Source organism: Ruditapes philippinarum, unplaced genomic scaffold, assembly GCF_026571515.1.
Source record: "Ruditapes philippinarum isolate M1 unplaced genomic scaffold, ASM2657151v2 ctg738_1_1_1_1, whole genome shotgun sequence".
Lineage (NCBI taxonomy): Eukaryota > Metazoa > Mollusca > Bivalvia > Venerida > Veneridae > Ruditapes > Ruditapes philippinarum.
Window position 1 is genome coordinate 277,584 of NW_026863645.1, and position 15,016 is coordinate 292,599.

General features: G+C 34.1%; 1 protein-coding gene across 2 annotated transcripts; it reads right to left on the reverse strand.

The window, feature by feature from the left end:
* Window positions 1-1,818: 1,818 nt before the first annotated feature.
* On the reverse strand, window positions 1,819-13,549 carry LOC132722804 (chromatin complexes subunit BAP18-like). Of its 2 annotated transcripts, XM_060707367.1 has the most exons (6): window positions 13,390-13,549; window positions 8,484-8,578; window positions 7,400-7,501; window positions 6,250-6,398; window positions 4,174-4,269; window positions 1,838-2,494 (listed from the first exon to the last, which is right to left on the reverse strand). In XM_060707367.1, the coding sequence occupies exons 1-6, from the start codon at window positions 13,405-13,407 to the stop codon at window positions 2,472-2,474; spliced, it is 483 nt and encodes a 160-aa protein (XP_060563350.1). In that variant the 5' UTR covers window positions 13,408-13,549; the 3' UTR covers window positions 1,838-2,471. The 2 variants fall into 2 exon arrangements, with proteins under 2 accessions (XP_060563351.1, XP_060563350.1); XM_060707368.1 differs by lacking the exon at window positions 7,400-7,501 and having other exon boundaries at window positions 1,819-2,494.
* Window positions 13,550-15,016: the final 1,467 nt, after the last annotated feature.

The following is a 15,016-nucleotide window of genomic DNA, read 5'->3' on the forward strand; positions in this document are numbered from 1 at the left end:
ATTTCCATGAATGATAAAATGGTATATATACAAATAATGTGGGACCTGTGTATTACAAATGAAAACATAAAAGTATAATTAAAAGCACAAACATGGCAATGTTATACAACATGGAAATTTCATTCATTCATTTTAGTCAGTAAATTAAAATATCAAGAATAAGTCAAATATTGTCACTAGACTACTATTAAACTTGTTAAGATAAACAAGAAGTTCATGAGATACTGAAAAGATTACACATGTATATACCTTTGATTGGCAAATTGGTTCAACATGATAAATTTGCAGTTCTAAATTGATTCTACAAAACAAAATAGAAGTAAATCTGACAAGTAATTTGAGGGATATGGGATAATTTTTTATGTTATCTGGAACACCACAGCATCTAGCCAATAATAGTTTGTAAACAACTGATTAGCCAACATAAATGGTCTGCAAAATGACTAGCCTTCCTCCCCCACCTTAATTAAAAAGAATATTGCTCAATGATTACTTCATATAACATGGTTTCACAATGACTATAAATAATACAAGACGGTATTTAATAGACAAAATGTCTAAAATTCATTGGTAAATAAATACTCGATATGTATTCCAATACATTCAAAATAATTTGGAATTTTGACAATGATATTTTGATAAAACTGCGTAATAACTCACAAACGTGTATATACAAATGTAGTATATCATTTATATAGTAAAGTAGTACTAGTACTTTACTTAGTTATTAATAAATTAACATAAATATTACCAAAATCATGATTTAAAGTGCAATACCAGATCAATCTCGGATATTTAAATCTTAACAGGGATTACGAAAATTTAGAATATGAACTTTATTATATCGTTCAAAATATTCAAAATACTTTTTTTTGGGTTTTAATGAAACAATATTAACAGTTAAGAACCATATTTTAGAACAAAAAAAAAATATATTTGTAATGCAGAACAATTTAGAAATAAACTAGAAATGTGTCCATAGGACACCGATGCCCCCACACGCCACTGTTCTGTCAATCTTATGACTCTAGGTCAAATATTTTTTGAACTACATGCCACAAGTTGAAAACTAAAAATCAACAAAGGGCCATAATTCTGTTAAATTTGGTCGCAGCAAAAATTCCTTCCTTTCCTACCATCTACACCTTAAGGTTATTCATCCCTGTAAGTTTAAGCAAAATCTGCCATCCGGTTTAAGAGGAGTTGCATTCACAACATTTCTACATAGTATATAGTGAAAAAATCAACAAAGGCCATAATTCTGTTAAATCTGGTCGCAGCAAAAATTCCTTCCTTTACTACCATCTACACCTTAAGGTTGTTCATCCCTGTAAGTTAAAGCAAAATCTGCCATCCGGTTTAAGAGGAGTTGCGTTCACAAAATTTCTACATAGTATATAGTGAAAAAATCAACAAAGGGCCATAATTCTGTTAAATTTGGTTGCAGCAAAAATTCCTTCCTTTACTACCATCTACACATTAAGGTTGTTCATCCCTGTAAGTTTAAGCAAAATCTGCCATCCGGTTTAAGAGGAGTTGCGTTCACAAAATTTCTACATAGTATCTAGTGAAAAAATCAACAAAGGGCCATAACTCTGTTAAATTTGGTCGCAGCGAAAATTCCTTCCTTTACTACCATCTACACATTAAGGTTGTTCATCCCTGTAAGTTTAAGCAAAATCTGCCATTCGGTTTAAGAGGAGTTGCGTTCACAAGATTTCGGGACGTACGGACGGACGGACAAGTGCAACGCTATATGCACCCACATTGTGGGGGCATAAACATTTGAAGTTATTATAGAAAACTCCACTAGCTGCCTGTTAATTTCCAATAAATATACAATGAACACATACTGACAGTCCCAAGTTTACACCATTCTGAATAGATTATATTCAGCAAAAAAAATATTGCATTTGTATAATGGCATTTATTTGTGTACATCTTAGAGCTATCTTTGATAGAAACAATATTCATGTATTATTGATATTTTTCAGTTGATCAATAATACATTCACACTAGAAAAAATCAAAATAATTTTGACTAATTATTAAATTGTCTAGGAATTATGAAAATGCATCTAAACATATTTCATAAAGAAGCAGGTGTCCAGTCCAAAAAGTACATGTCTAAAACTATGCTGCCAATATGTAATGGACATTTTATTTTATAGCAGTGATGACAAAAAAAATGGTCAGAAAAGAATATGTAGAGGATATATACATGTAATGCCCATGTTAGCCAGGGAATATAAAGCGTATTAACAAATTCTGTGCACTACACTGAATTGGATTATCCCCCTCTATAAAATGACACATCCCACGTAAAATGATTTAAAATCTTTCAGTTGTGATTAAAACTAGGAGCATGCCCTCATAACCAGTGAATGCCATTTCATTCTTGTGATGAAAAGAATGTAGTTAGTCTTCTCTTAGTAGAAGTTCATATCAAACATTTCATTTTCCGTCACATGTTTATAATAAACTTGAATCCAGATCTGAAATACAAAACACCTTATAGTTTCTCTGTGTGTAATTAATTCATTCAGCATATCATACTTTAAACAAAAGAACAACAGATTTACATGTATGTAAATATGAACAAATAAGTTTTCATAATAATTGTTAGAATCTTTTGACATAAAAAGAAACTTGTACAGGATGTTCAGAAAAGTATTGTGATAAGGGTATTTAACAAGAGCTGTCACAGGAGACAGCGAAGCTCGACTAATAAAATACTGGACGCAGTAAGGAGGACAAAACTATGAAAGAAAAATCAATTATGTATAATTATGTATTAAGTTATAGTAAAAAAATAACATTTGTTAACATAAATTCCAAGATCAAGGGGAATAATTCTAGAAATAGTCATGCTAGAGTTATGGACCTTGCCACACAACATTTGTGTAATGATAAGAAATATATATTTGAAGTTTGAAGTAGATAGATTAAAAAATAAAGAAGTTATTATATTTCTTGAAGAAAATCCCAAGTTCAAAGAGAGATAAATCTGTAAATATTGCTTCAAGAGTTATGAAAATTGTCACATAAAATGTAATTGATGATAAGGAATAAGTATTTGAAGTTTGAGGTAGATACCTTTAAAAATAAAAAAGTTAAAATAAAAATTAACATTTTTCTAGTAAATAAATCTAAGTTTATGGGGAGATAATTCTTGCAATATTGGTGCTAGAGTTATGAACCTTGTCACATAAGATGTGGATGATGATAACGTAAATATATTTGAAGTATGAAGTTGATCCCTTTAGAAATAAATAAGTTATAGTAAAAAATAATATTTTGTATGGAAAATTCTAAGTTCAAAGGGAGATAAATCTGAAAATATTGGTGCTAGAGTTATGAACCTTGTCACATTAGATGGGGATGATGATAACGTAAATATATTTGAAGTATGAGGTTGATCCCTTAAGAAATAAAGAAGAAACAGTAAGAAATCGTATTTTTTGAGGAAAATTCTAAGTTCAAGGGGAGATAAATCTGAAAATATTGGTGCTAGAGTTATGAACCTTGTCACATAAGATGGGGATGATGATAAGGTACATATATTTGAAGTATGAGGTTGATCCCTTAAGAAGTAAAGAAGTTACAGTAAAAAAATAGTATTTTTTAAGGAAAATTCTAAGTTCAAGGGGAGATAAATTTGAAAATATTGGTGCTAGAGTTATGAACCTTGTCACATAAGATGTGGTTGATGATAAGGAATATATATTTGAAGTTTGAAGTTGATACCTTAAGAAATGACAAAGTTATAGTGAAAAATATTTTACTGCACCAAAACTTTAATCTGAAATCTGGATGCGGACGCCGACGTCGGGGCGAGTAGGACAGCTCTCCATATACTTCGTATAGTCGAGCTAAAAATAGCACATCAAAATAAAGAAATAAGCCATTTACCATGTTAAATATCTTAAAGGCACATTATGTGTCAGAAATAAATAAATATTTCCTTCAAACGTGAGTTTTATATTTAAATGGTTTAGAGACTGTTTCTTACATAACCTTTATTTATTTTTACTTTTTCTAAACATGTGCCAACTGAACAGTGCAGTACCTTATTTTTCCACTCAAAGAAATTCCAATAGAGCATATGTGGTCCAATTCCCTATTATAAAGGGTGAAAAGAAAAATATAACTGATTCCTTTACAAAATAAATACCTGAATCAAAATCTAATTTCTTCGAACCGCCAGCTTCTCCTAGACCTTCAATATCAACGTCACTTTCAGGTGCATTTAAAGCACTCAATGTCACTTCTGAAAATATACAACAAAGACAATGTTAAAGTTTTTTTTGGGGCAAATGACAGACACAGGAAATTTGATTGGAAGAAGTGCTAAGCTTAGATAAATATATTGTTTTCAACCTCATTTGTGAAATAAGTTTTTAAACTTGAATAGATCACTTTTTTTGTATATATGAATTAACCAGTATTGGTGTTGTATAAGAAAATAGTTGTGAACTTTGTAGGACTTGGACATACTCAGACACTTCTTATATAAAGTGCCGATATGGAAGAAATGTGTTTGTACCAGTCCTGAAGAGTGATTGGTGCATGTATAAAATTATTACTGAACAGAAAAGCATTACATAAAGGAGAGGACTACCATGAGCTATTGTAGCTCTCGGTCCAATTCCTTTCTGCTTAAATTGTAAATTAATAACATGTATATATTATCTGAATAAAAATATGTTTAAACCAAAAGCATTACTTGTACTTTAAACAGCAGCATAATATACTATTCCAGAAGATTTTATTCTGTTTAAGTACAATATTCATATGTGTTAAGCAACTGAGACATTCTATGCTGCAACTCTATGTTTCCAGCAAATTAATGTAAGATTATGTAATACCATAATTTCACCATTTGTAAATTAAATAAAATACCCTTTAAATAAAGACAAGACATTCTGCTCTTTTATATGAAAATCATCATGAACATCTCATTTCATGACAAGGATATAAATGAGCCGCTCCATGACAAAACCAACAGTGCGTTTGCGACCAGCATGGATCCAGACCAGCCTGTGCATCCACGCAGCTTGATCAGGATCCATGCTGTTCACTTACCATATTACAATTACAGAAACTGATAGCAAACAGCATGGATCCTGATCAGACTGCGTGGATGCGCACGCTGGTCTGGATCCATGCTGGTTGCAGGGTGATCCAAAATATCTGATTCTGTTTTGAAGTTGAATAAATAAGTCATTCCTGGTGCAATAATTAAGTTCTATATACCATTTTAAAGATTATTGTCATAAGTTTCTCTCATGAGGAATTTATGGCAAAACGTTGACGTCACGATGTCATAGATGACGTAATCAAATAATAGTTGTTTTTCAATTTGGCGACGTCAAAACAGAAGGCTGCAAAAGTAGTTAAACTTAATTTTGAGACTAAGTCTCCAGTTACTGTTATACGCATGATGCAGAAAAAATATCCTGACGATGACAGACTACGAGGGTTCAAGTGCATCAGCTGGTAAATAGCTTTCAACAGACTGGGTCAGTTGAGGATAGCTGACACAACAACAGTGAACCACCAAGATCAAGCCACAGCCATTCTTTTTTAATCGAAAGGTGAAACCAAAACAATAAATAGTGAGAGATATTTTTCTCTCTTGAAGACAAAATTTCTTTTAGCCTTACGAAGAAAAGGTGTTAAAATTAATACAATATGGTTTCAGCAAGATGGAGCGGCACCGCACATTGTGGGGCACGTGTTTGAATGGTTAAAAGAAACATTTGGCAAAATATTATCTCATTTAAATCAGACAAAGTCTGGCCTCCACACTCACCTGATCTAAATCCATTAGATTTCTTTCTATGGGGACACTTAAAAGATAATGTTTATAATCCAAAGCCAGACACCTTTGAGCAGCTAAAGTCAGCCATTCGTAGAAAAATAAGAAAAAATAGACCTGCAATGTGTGTTAACGCTATTGAAAATTTTAAGAGGAGGCTTGACGTCGTAGTAGCACAAAATGAACGTCACATTGAACATTTGTTGTAAATTTTGTTCGGTCTAATTCATTTTTATTTTTTTTATCAAACAGAATGACTTTAATGTTAAATAAAACTTTAAAATCTCTAGTTTAAATATGTGTGTTGATATTTAAAATCGTGCGATGTATGTAAAACATACAAGACACTGAAATGGTATCAGATATTTTGGATCACCCTGCTATGTTGGTTTTGTCGTGACACGGCTCAAATTGTTGGGAGATTCAAACCTCTTCTCTCTTGTTTTTTCGCTGATTGTTGTTCTACAACCTGTTGTTGTTGTTTCTGTGTACTTTGTTTCTTAGGGGAGGGTTCAGATGGAGGTGGAAGTCCAGCATCTTCATAGGCTTTCCGCTTCAACTGTGTACGAATCTGTGTACTGCAAGAAGTATTTATAAATTTCAAAATAATTGGCAAATTAGGATGTTTATGGTCAATTCATCATAAACATTAGCCAGGGCCGGCAAAATCAGATTTTGACTTACTTGTCTGTTTTTTATATGAAGCATTTTTTAATTTGTCCGTATGATATTTACATAGTTAATTCTTGAAAATTTTCACTTGTCCAGACAAGCTGGGCAATACAGACAATTGATTTTGCTGACCCTGCATTAGCATTTGAAACATTTGTTCCTTTAAAGTGCTAACTTATAACACTCTTTCAGTATTCCCTCAGCAATTACATACTTTCAAATAAAGTCAACATATAGAAACAGTTCATAGTACTGTAGCATTATCATCCACAGATTCTACTAACAAGGAAATTGTCACGAAAAAAGCTGGCCCTGATACATTTCAATGTTAAAAGGCTTTAAAAGTCCTTGTAAATTTAATGGTAGGAATTTTGTCTTACTACAAAATTTTTGCCTAAAATTTGGAAGGAGACCTTTTTGTGCCTTTTGTGTGGTTTTGGCACTTTAACAATTTATTAAATTCTTAAAATGCAGCACAACTGTTCCCAGTTTAAGCCACGGGGCTTTTCTAAAAACAGCTGTAATAGACACTGATTTTGATTTGGCATATCAGCCAAACAAGTACTAGCTTAAGTAAGCTATAAACAGCTGTAACAGAACAGATAATCTATGTATGTAACCTAGTGAAATATGAAAAAAACAAAGAAATTTTCCTCTAAACTTTTTCTGCACCTCATGAGCATTAGCTTATATTCATGATTGTTCTATTTTTAATTACATTTTCCACTCATGAACATCAGCTTATATTCATGATTGTTCTATTTTTAATTACATTTTCCACTCATGAACATTAGCTTATATTCATAATTGTTCTATTTTTAATTACATTTTCCACTCATGAACATTAGCTTATATTCATAATTGTTCTATTTTTAATTACATCTGCACCTCATGAACATTAACTTACGTTGTTCTATTTTTAATAACATCACTTATTTTATTGAGATCTTCACCAAACCTTCTTACAGATGCTCTTAAGGCCTCTACTTCCTGGTCTGTCCATTTTCCACTAAAACAAAAATATTCAACTTATTCATAATTGATCAAAAATAATAACTTCAATTCATTAAATTTTGAATAAACATAATAACCTTTTAACTATTAACAAATCCACTGTTTACAACGTGTTGAAATTAAAAAGTGGGGAAAATGGACAGAGACTTTACAACGTGTTGAAATTAAAAAGTGGGAAAATGGACAGAGACTTTACAACGTGTTGAAATTAAAAAGTGGGAAAATGGACAGAGACTTTACAACGTGTTGAAATTAAAAAGTGGGAAAATGGACAGAGACATACTAACAAAAGCTATCACATGACAACACAACAGCCAACATATACAAAAACTACAAAATGGAAAAAGAAACAAAGATAAATCACCTAACACGGATTGAAGTTTCAGTGAGAATATTCTAAATAAACAATTCATGTAATCATTCATCACTTTTGTGGTGATGTTGTTGGGGATTTACCCTCCGGATCATGGCTGTAAGCCACTCTGAATTCACCGAGCACAGATCATCCACCCAATGTTCTTTGGCATGCTCTCAAGCACTGTACCAGCACTAGTACCTTCACTTTTGCAAAGATTAGAACCGTCATAATTTCTGTATATGCCAGAGCAGAGGTACAATGCAAATGTCTATTGAAAGAATATCATGATCAAACACACTGAAAGTGACCTGCACTATCCAAGAATAGAACCCAGGTTGCCAGATTCACAGTCTAGCATTCTACCTACTGAGCAAACCAGACGGTTTAGTTTAATTCATCATGTTTGTATGTTAATAATAATGACATTATATTCCTAGGCATATCCTTAACATTTGAATTTTGTAATGGATTAAAGTGATTTAAAATCTTAAACTTTTCTATATAAAACTACAAAAACTGAACCATACAGCCTGTCAATACTACACAGACATGCAGGCTTGCCTGGCTCAAGACTTATCAAATTCAATATCAACAGGTGAAGGGGCAATAGTATGTATACCTTGCAGGACTTTGTTCAGCAGATGGATGAAGCTGCATTGTTAGTTCCCCAAGCTTACTGAAAGCTGCACCAGCTGCCGTAAATATCTCGCCGACCTGTCATAAAAACACATCAATCAATGTATAAAGTCAATCTTTAAAGGCAGGATCATTAATGGTCAAAATTGTAATTCATTAGCAAAATTCATCTAGTGTCTATTTTGGATTCAATTGTTATTTATGAGGTTCCTTTGCTGTTCCCCATCATTTAAAAATGGAATAATTTCTTAAAATAGAGTACCCTGAAACACTTTATTCATCCAAATTACAAATTTCGCACTCACAGGTTAAGATATAATGAGTAACAAGAGCCATGTCAACATGGCCATCCCCCGCCGAATGTGTTTGCTCATTGGAAGATTGTATATGTAGTACAGCAGAATAATTCCATTTTAAGAGGTCTTTTGGTAATGAAAACTGATGGCTATAGTGATTACAGATTTGAAACCTATGTGAATACTGATGGCTGAAAATAACAAAGGGCAATAACTGAAAAATAATGCAGGGTAGGTTATCATTCTTGTGTGCTGCATCCCTCCTCACTAAAATCTATCCACCTATGATTGAAGTTTCAAGTTGATACCTCAAATACTTTTTGAGAAAAAAATTGAATTGAAAAATTAAGTATGAAAAATAACAAAGGGCAATAACTCAAAAATTATAAAAGGTAGTTATCATTCTTGTGCACTGCACACCTCCTGAGTTAGATCTATGCACCTATGAAGTTTCATAATGATATCTCAAAGGCCTTTAGAGTTATTCTCTGGACAAAAATTAATTTTGAAAAATAAAAAAAGGACAATAACTAAACAATTATGCAGGGTAGAGTTATCATTCTTGTGCACTGCACACTTCCTCAATGAGATCCATCCACCTATGAAGTTTCAAGTTGATACCTCAAATATTATATGAGATAAGCTCCGGACAAAATAGTATGAAAAAGAACAAAGGGCAATAACTAAAAAATTGTACAGGGAAGAGTTATCATTCTTGTGCACAGCATTCCTCCTCAATAAAATCTATCCACCTATGACATTTCATGTTGACATCTCAAACACTTTTGAGTTATGATCCACTCGGGTGAAAAATTAGGTATGAAAAATAACAATGGGCAATAACTCTAAAATTATGAAAGGTAGAGTTATTATTCTCGTGCACTGCACACCTCCTGAGTGAGATCTATGCACCTATGAAGTTTCATTTTGATATCTCAAGGCTTTTTGAGTTATGCTCTGGACAAAAATTAATTTTGAAAAATAACAAAGGGCAATAACTAAAAAATTATGCAGTATAGAGTTATCATTCTTGTGCACTGCACTCCTCCTCAATGAGATCAATGCACCTATGAAGTTTCAAGTTGATACTTCAAATACTTTTTGAGATAAGCTCTGGACAAAATAGCATGAAAAAGAACAAAGGGCAATAACTCAAAAATTGTATAGGGAAGAGTTATCATTCTTGTGCACAACATTCCTCCTCAATAAGATCTATCCACCTATGACATTTCATGTTGATATGTCAAACACTTTTTGAGTTATGATCCACTCAGGTGAAAAATTAAGTGTGAAAAATAACAAAGGGCAATAACTCAAAAATTATGAAAGGTAGAGTTATCATTCTTGTGCACTGCACACCTCCTGAGTGAGATCTATGCACCTATGAAGTTTCATGTTGATATCTCATCGGCTTTTGGAGTTATGCTCTGGACAAAAATCAATTTTGAAAAATAACAAAGGGCAATAACTCAAAAATTATGCAGGGTAGAGTTATCATTCTTGTGCACTGCACTCCTCCTCAATGAGGTCTATCCACCTATGAAGTTTCAAGTTGATTACTCAAATACTTTTAGAGATATGCTCCGGACAAAAATGTCGGACGGAAGGTCGGACGGACGGACGGAGACTATTTCTATATCCCCCGCCGCCATTTCGGCGGGGGATAAAAAGGGAATTAAACTTTGAATGATATGACTTAAAAAGCGAGACAAAAAAAAACTTTATTTATCCACATTACAAATTACACACTCACAGACTAAAAAGGGTACTAAAACTTTGAATGATATAATGACTTAAAAAGGGGGAAAACCTTGTATGGAAACATTTTCTATTTTTCAATATTTCAATCAATAAAACGTACATATCTCATTAAGAACAACCAAACTGACATTATTTTGTTAATAAAATTTTCAGTCAAGACCCCAGCATGAATATGGTTCCAAAGTATGGTCTCTCGGCATAAAAATAAAATAAGATCAAATTGAAAATGTCTAAAGAAGAGCAGCCCAATGCATCACGCTAGATTTATATGGTCAGACCTCTAGTGTCACGGACATGCTTTGCTCCCTTAAGCTTCAAAAACTTGAAATCTGACGAAGCTAGGTTATTCTTTTTCTATAAGATTCACCATAGTCTTGTGGCTATCCCCATAGAAGAATAAATGTGATACACCTCTCCTGAAAAATCACATCATGGCCTGGCATCCTGTGTTATACGTTATTTACAGAACTATCATAAATTCTCCATTTTTCCTAGAACCACCTACCCCCTGCAGTTGCCTTACACTCTACCTCAGAGCAATTCAGTGCAGCCATAACTTGCATGGAACATGTCTTATCCTAGTTTTCCAGCCCTCTTTTAACATTTTATATTCCTCTTTTATTAAATACTCTTTTTAAACAACTCTTTTTAACTTTCTTATGATTTTGACACACCGCCATGTCTACGTTTCCACAAGAACATTAATGGAAGATCGATTGACAGCTGTCATACTCATAGATATTAAAAGTACAGGTAGATAGCAAATATTTTGAGAGTAAATTTCATTTTGGGGTACATATAAGTTCAAACAATTTTTTGCTCTCTTATTAAAAATATAAAGGTTAATATTTATTATTGCAAAGGTTACTATTCAGTATTATAGCGAGCTCGACGAGCTGGCCCGAAGGGCCTGCTCGCAAAGCGAGCTTTACGGTAACGCGAGTACCTGCTAAGTGATGGTTTTGAAAACTTTCGTCCAAAGTTACGAATTTGACACATCGCAACCTTTCGAATTTAAAGATAACGATAAAAACTGAGGAATTCTGACTGAAAACGGATGTGTAGACTGGTCACCCGCGCACGTCTATGGGAACCATAATTGGACAAGGAACCAGAATAACGGAAGCTGTGTATAAAAAATGAAAATCGAAGGCGCCATTTTGTTTGAAAAATCTGATAAATAAAAACAATTTTTTTGTCAAATTTTGTTGTGAAAACTATCTAGAATGTAAGAAAATGGTCTAACTAAGAAAATTAATCCGAACACCAATATCTTTTATTCAGTCGTTAACGCTGTACAGACGTTTAAAGTATTGTTTACGTGACGTCACAACGTAGCGCCAAACAGCACGTGCAAAACAAACAAATCAAGTACCAGGGTTCCCGCTGTCGCTCGCCAATGGCGCCAAATGCGACAAAATATTAATTCTGGCGCATAAAATCTTTAATTGGCGAATTTTACTGGCGCCAACGTAAGATAAAAGCATCCGACAACTAGTACACTTAAATGTCATAAGCGGCCGCGTCAATTACATAAGCGGCCCAAATGTGAAAGGTCACGCGCTATTAGTTTGTTTATCGGTACCGTATAATCAATTATGTCATCAATTGTGTGACACTTTGGGAACATGTGAAGATGAGAGTGGTAATTTGTTAATTGGAACAATTTACGACTTGGATCACTGATAATTACATGTGTGGTCAACAGGTGTTAGTAGCGAACAGAGAAGTGAAAGATCGTCCGTGATGTTGACAAACCTTAAACTTTAGGTAAGTTGACTCAAATAATTACAGTTTGAATATTAAATCGGATGACAATTAATTATTAAAAGAATAATTTCACTAATGATTGATCTAAAGCCACTGTTACTGCAATGTTAATATTTTCATATCTGATTGTAAAGGGCTGAAGTGTCTATTCATATGCAAACCCTATTAAAATAAACAATATTTTTCATTGTTAAAAATACTTAGTATCTATTTCATATTTTGTTCTCATTGATTTTGAGATGAAGTCAATTTATAGTAATGTTTTGTTTTTTTTTATTTTGTATCTGTAGATCACCAGATTGTCAGGTAGAAGCTGTGAAAGATCTTGGCTCAGTCCAGCCTGTGAGAAGAACTGCTATACTGGCAAAACGGTGGAAAACAGGATGACTAACTTAACATGATGTTCTTGATTACATTTATGCTGTCATGTGTATTTATTTAAATAGAATTTGAAAACCACATAATAGTATGTCTATATTTTAGATAATAAACATGTGCAGCTGTAATAAAATGAAATATTATAAATATGTGTTTGTAATCATAATGATATATAACTGCTAGCATATCTTAGCAAAGATAGGCATGTCTCCCTTGCAGAATTATTGGCTCCAACTTTGGAGCCATTGGCTCCAACTCTTTCTGATTGGCGAATTTGGTGGCGCAAACTAATTTTGACCCAGAGGGAACCCTGAGTACACTATTTTAATGTCGCAAATGTGTTTAGTTTTACATTTATTTCACTTGAAATAATCTATATTTCGCTTGAAAAATTATAGAATGAAATAAAATAAACAAAGTTTTATCAACGTTTTCAAAACTCGTTATTCATTTCACGACAGGGGCGGAGCCATATTTAACACAGTACGTGTGACGTCACACGCACTCGTCACTGCATTTGGAATAAAAATGAGCTTTCATACAAGTACATCGAGCTCGCTTTGAGGCTTTGCCTTTTTCATATTATAATTATGGGCCGAGTTGGTATTGGGGCGAATGACTCCCGGGACGAGATAGTTTTAGGGCGGAGTTTACCCGGATTAAATGTGTTCATTATATTCTCACCTTGCTTGCCGAACTCATAGTGGTTTTTTGATCGTCAAGGCAGGTCTAAAACTCAACCTTTTCCATTTTCTTCATAAAAAACGTCTCTTTCACTTGCTTTCTTTCCCGCTGCTTCGAAAAAACAAACAACCGGAAACGAATTATTGGTTGGTTTGTTTATAAAATAAGAATATGATTCTATGAATTAAGTTCTTCGGTAATTTTAATCGAACAAAAAATGAGAGAAACTCTCTCGTGGGGTATCCTGGTGATATGCCTTTTAGAGGGTTCTTATCAATACTTTGAACGCAATAAAAAGAATACAAAAGATAGGCCTATTACATAACTTTCTTACACTTGTTTTAAGATATTACAATTCTGTCTATCCCTATAGTATACATTTTATCACAAATCTCTAAATGCTGTCCTCTATGTAAATCCTAACTACAACATGACAACTACAACATGACATAGCCATTGTCCACTTTGTAAACTCTCTCTAGACCTAATGCCCTTAATTGCCTCCTCAGTTCACTTTGTAGCTTCTTTCTTGACCCTGTCCATTATATATATAGATTCTCCCTATAGACCCTTTCTACCATATAGATTCTCCCTAGCCCCCATCCACTATGTAGATTCTCCCTAGAACCTGTCCACAATAAAGATTCTCCAAAGAACCTGTTCACTATGTATATTCTCCCTAGCCATTGTCCACTATGTAGATTCTCCCTAGCCCCTGTCCACTATGTAGATTCTCCCTAGCCCCTGTCCACTATGTAGATTCTCCAAAGAACCTGTTCACTATGTAGATTCTCCCTAAACCCTGTCCACTATGTAGATTCTCCCTAGAACCTGTCCACTATGTAGATTCTCCCTCGCCCCTGTCCACTATGTAGATTCTCCCTAGCCCCTGTCCACTATGGATTCTTCCTATACCCTGTCCACTATGTAGATTCTCCCTAGACCCTGTCCACTATGTAGATTCTCCAAAGCCCCAGTCCACTATGTAGATTCTCCCTTGAACTTGTCCACTATGTAAATTCTTCCTAGAACCTGTCCTCTATGTAGATTCTCACTAGCCCATTGTCCACTATGTAGATTCTCCCTAGCCCCTGTCCATTATGTAGATTCTCCCTAGCCCCTGTCCACTATGTAGATTCTCCCTAGCCCCTGTCCACTATTTAAGTTCTCCCTAGACCCTGTCCACTATGTATATTCTCCCTAGCCCCTGTCTACTATGTAGATTCTTCCTAGACCTTGTCCACTATGTATATTCTCCTTAATACCTGTCCACTATGTAGATTCTCGCTTGACCCTGTCCACTATTTAGGTTCTCCCTAGACCCTGTCCACTTATGTATATTCTCCCTAGCCCCTGTCAAGTATGTAGATTCTTCCTAGACCCTGTCCACTATGTACATTATCCCTAGCCCCTGTCCACTATGTAGATTCTCCCTAGAACCTGTCCACAATCTAGATTCTCCAAAGAACCTGTTCACTATGTATATTCTCCCTAGCCATTGTCCACTATGTAGATTCTCCCTAGCCCCTGTCCACTATGTAGATTCTCCCTAGCCCCTGTCCACTATGTAGATTCTCCTTAGCCCCTGTCCACTATGTATATTCTCCTTAATACCTGTCCACTATGT

Excerpts from the sequence above, each read along its gene's own strand:
- LOC132722804 (XM_060707367.1), bottom strand. Across the intron at positions 7,502-8,483 it reads GCTGAACAAAGTCCTGCAAG|TGGAAAATGGACAGACCAGG; the intron begins GTATACATACTA and ends TTTTTGTTTTAG. Across the intron at positions 2,495-4,173 it reads GAAATTAGATTTTGATTCAG|ATCTGGATTCAAGTTTATTA; the intron begins GTATTTATTTTG and ends TTTGTATTTCAG.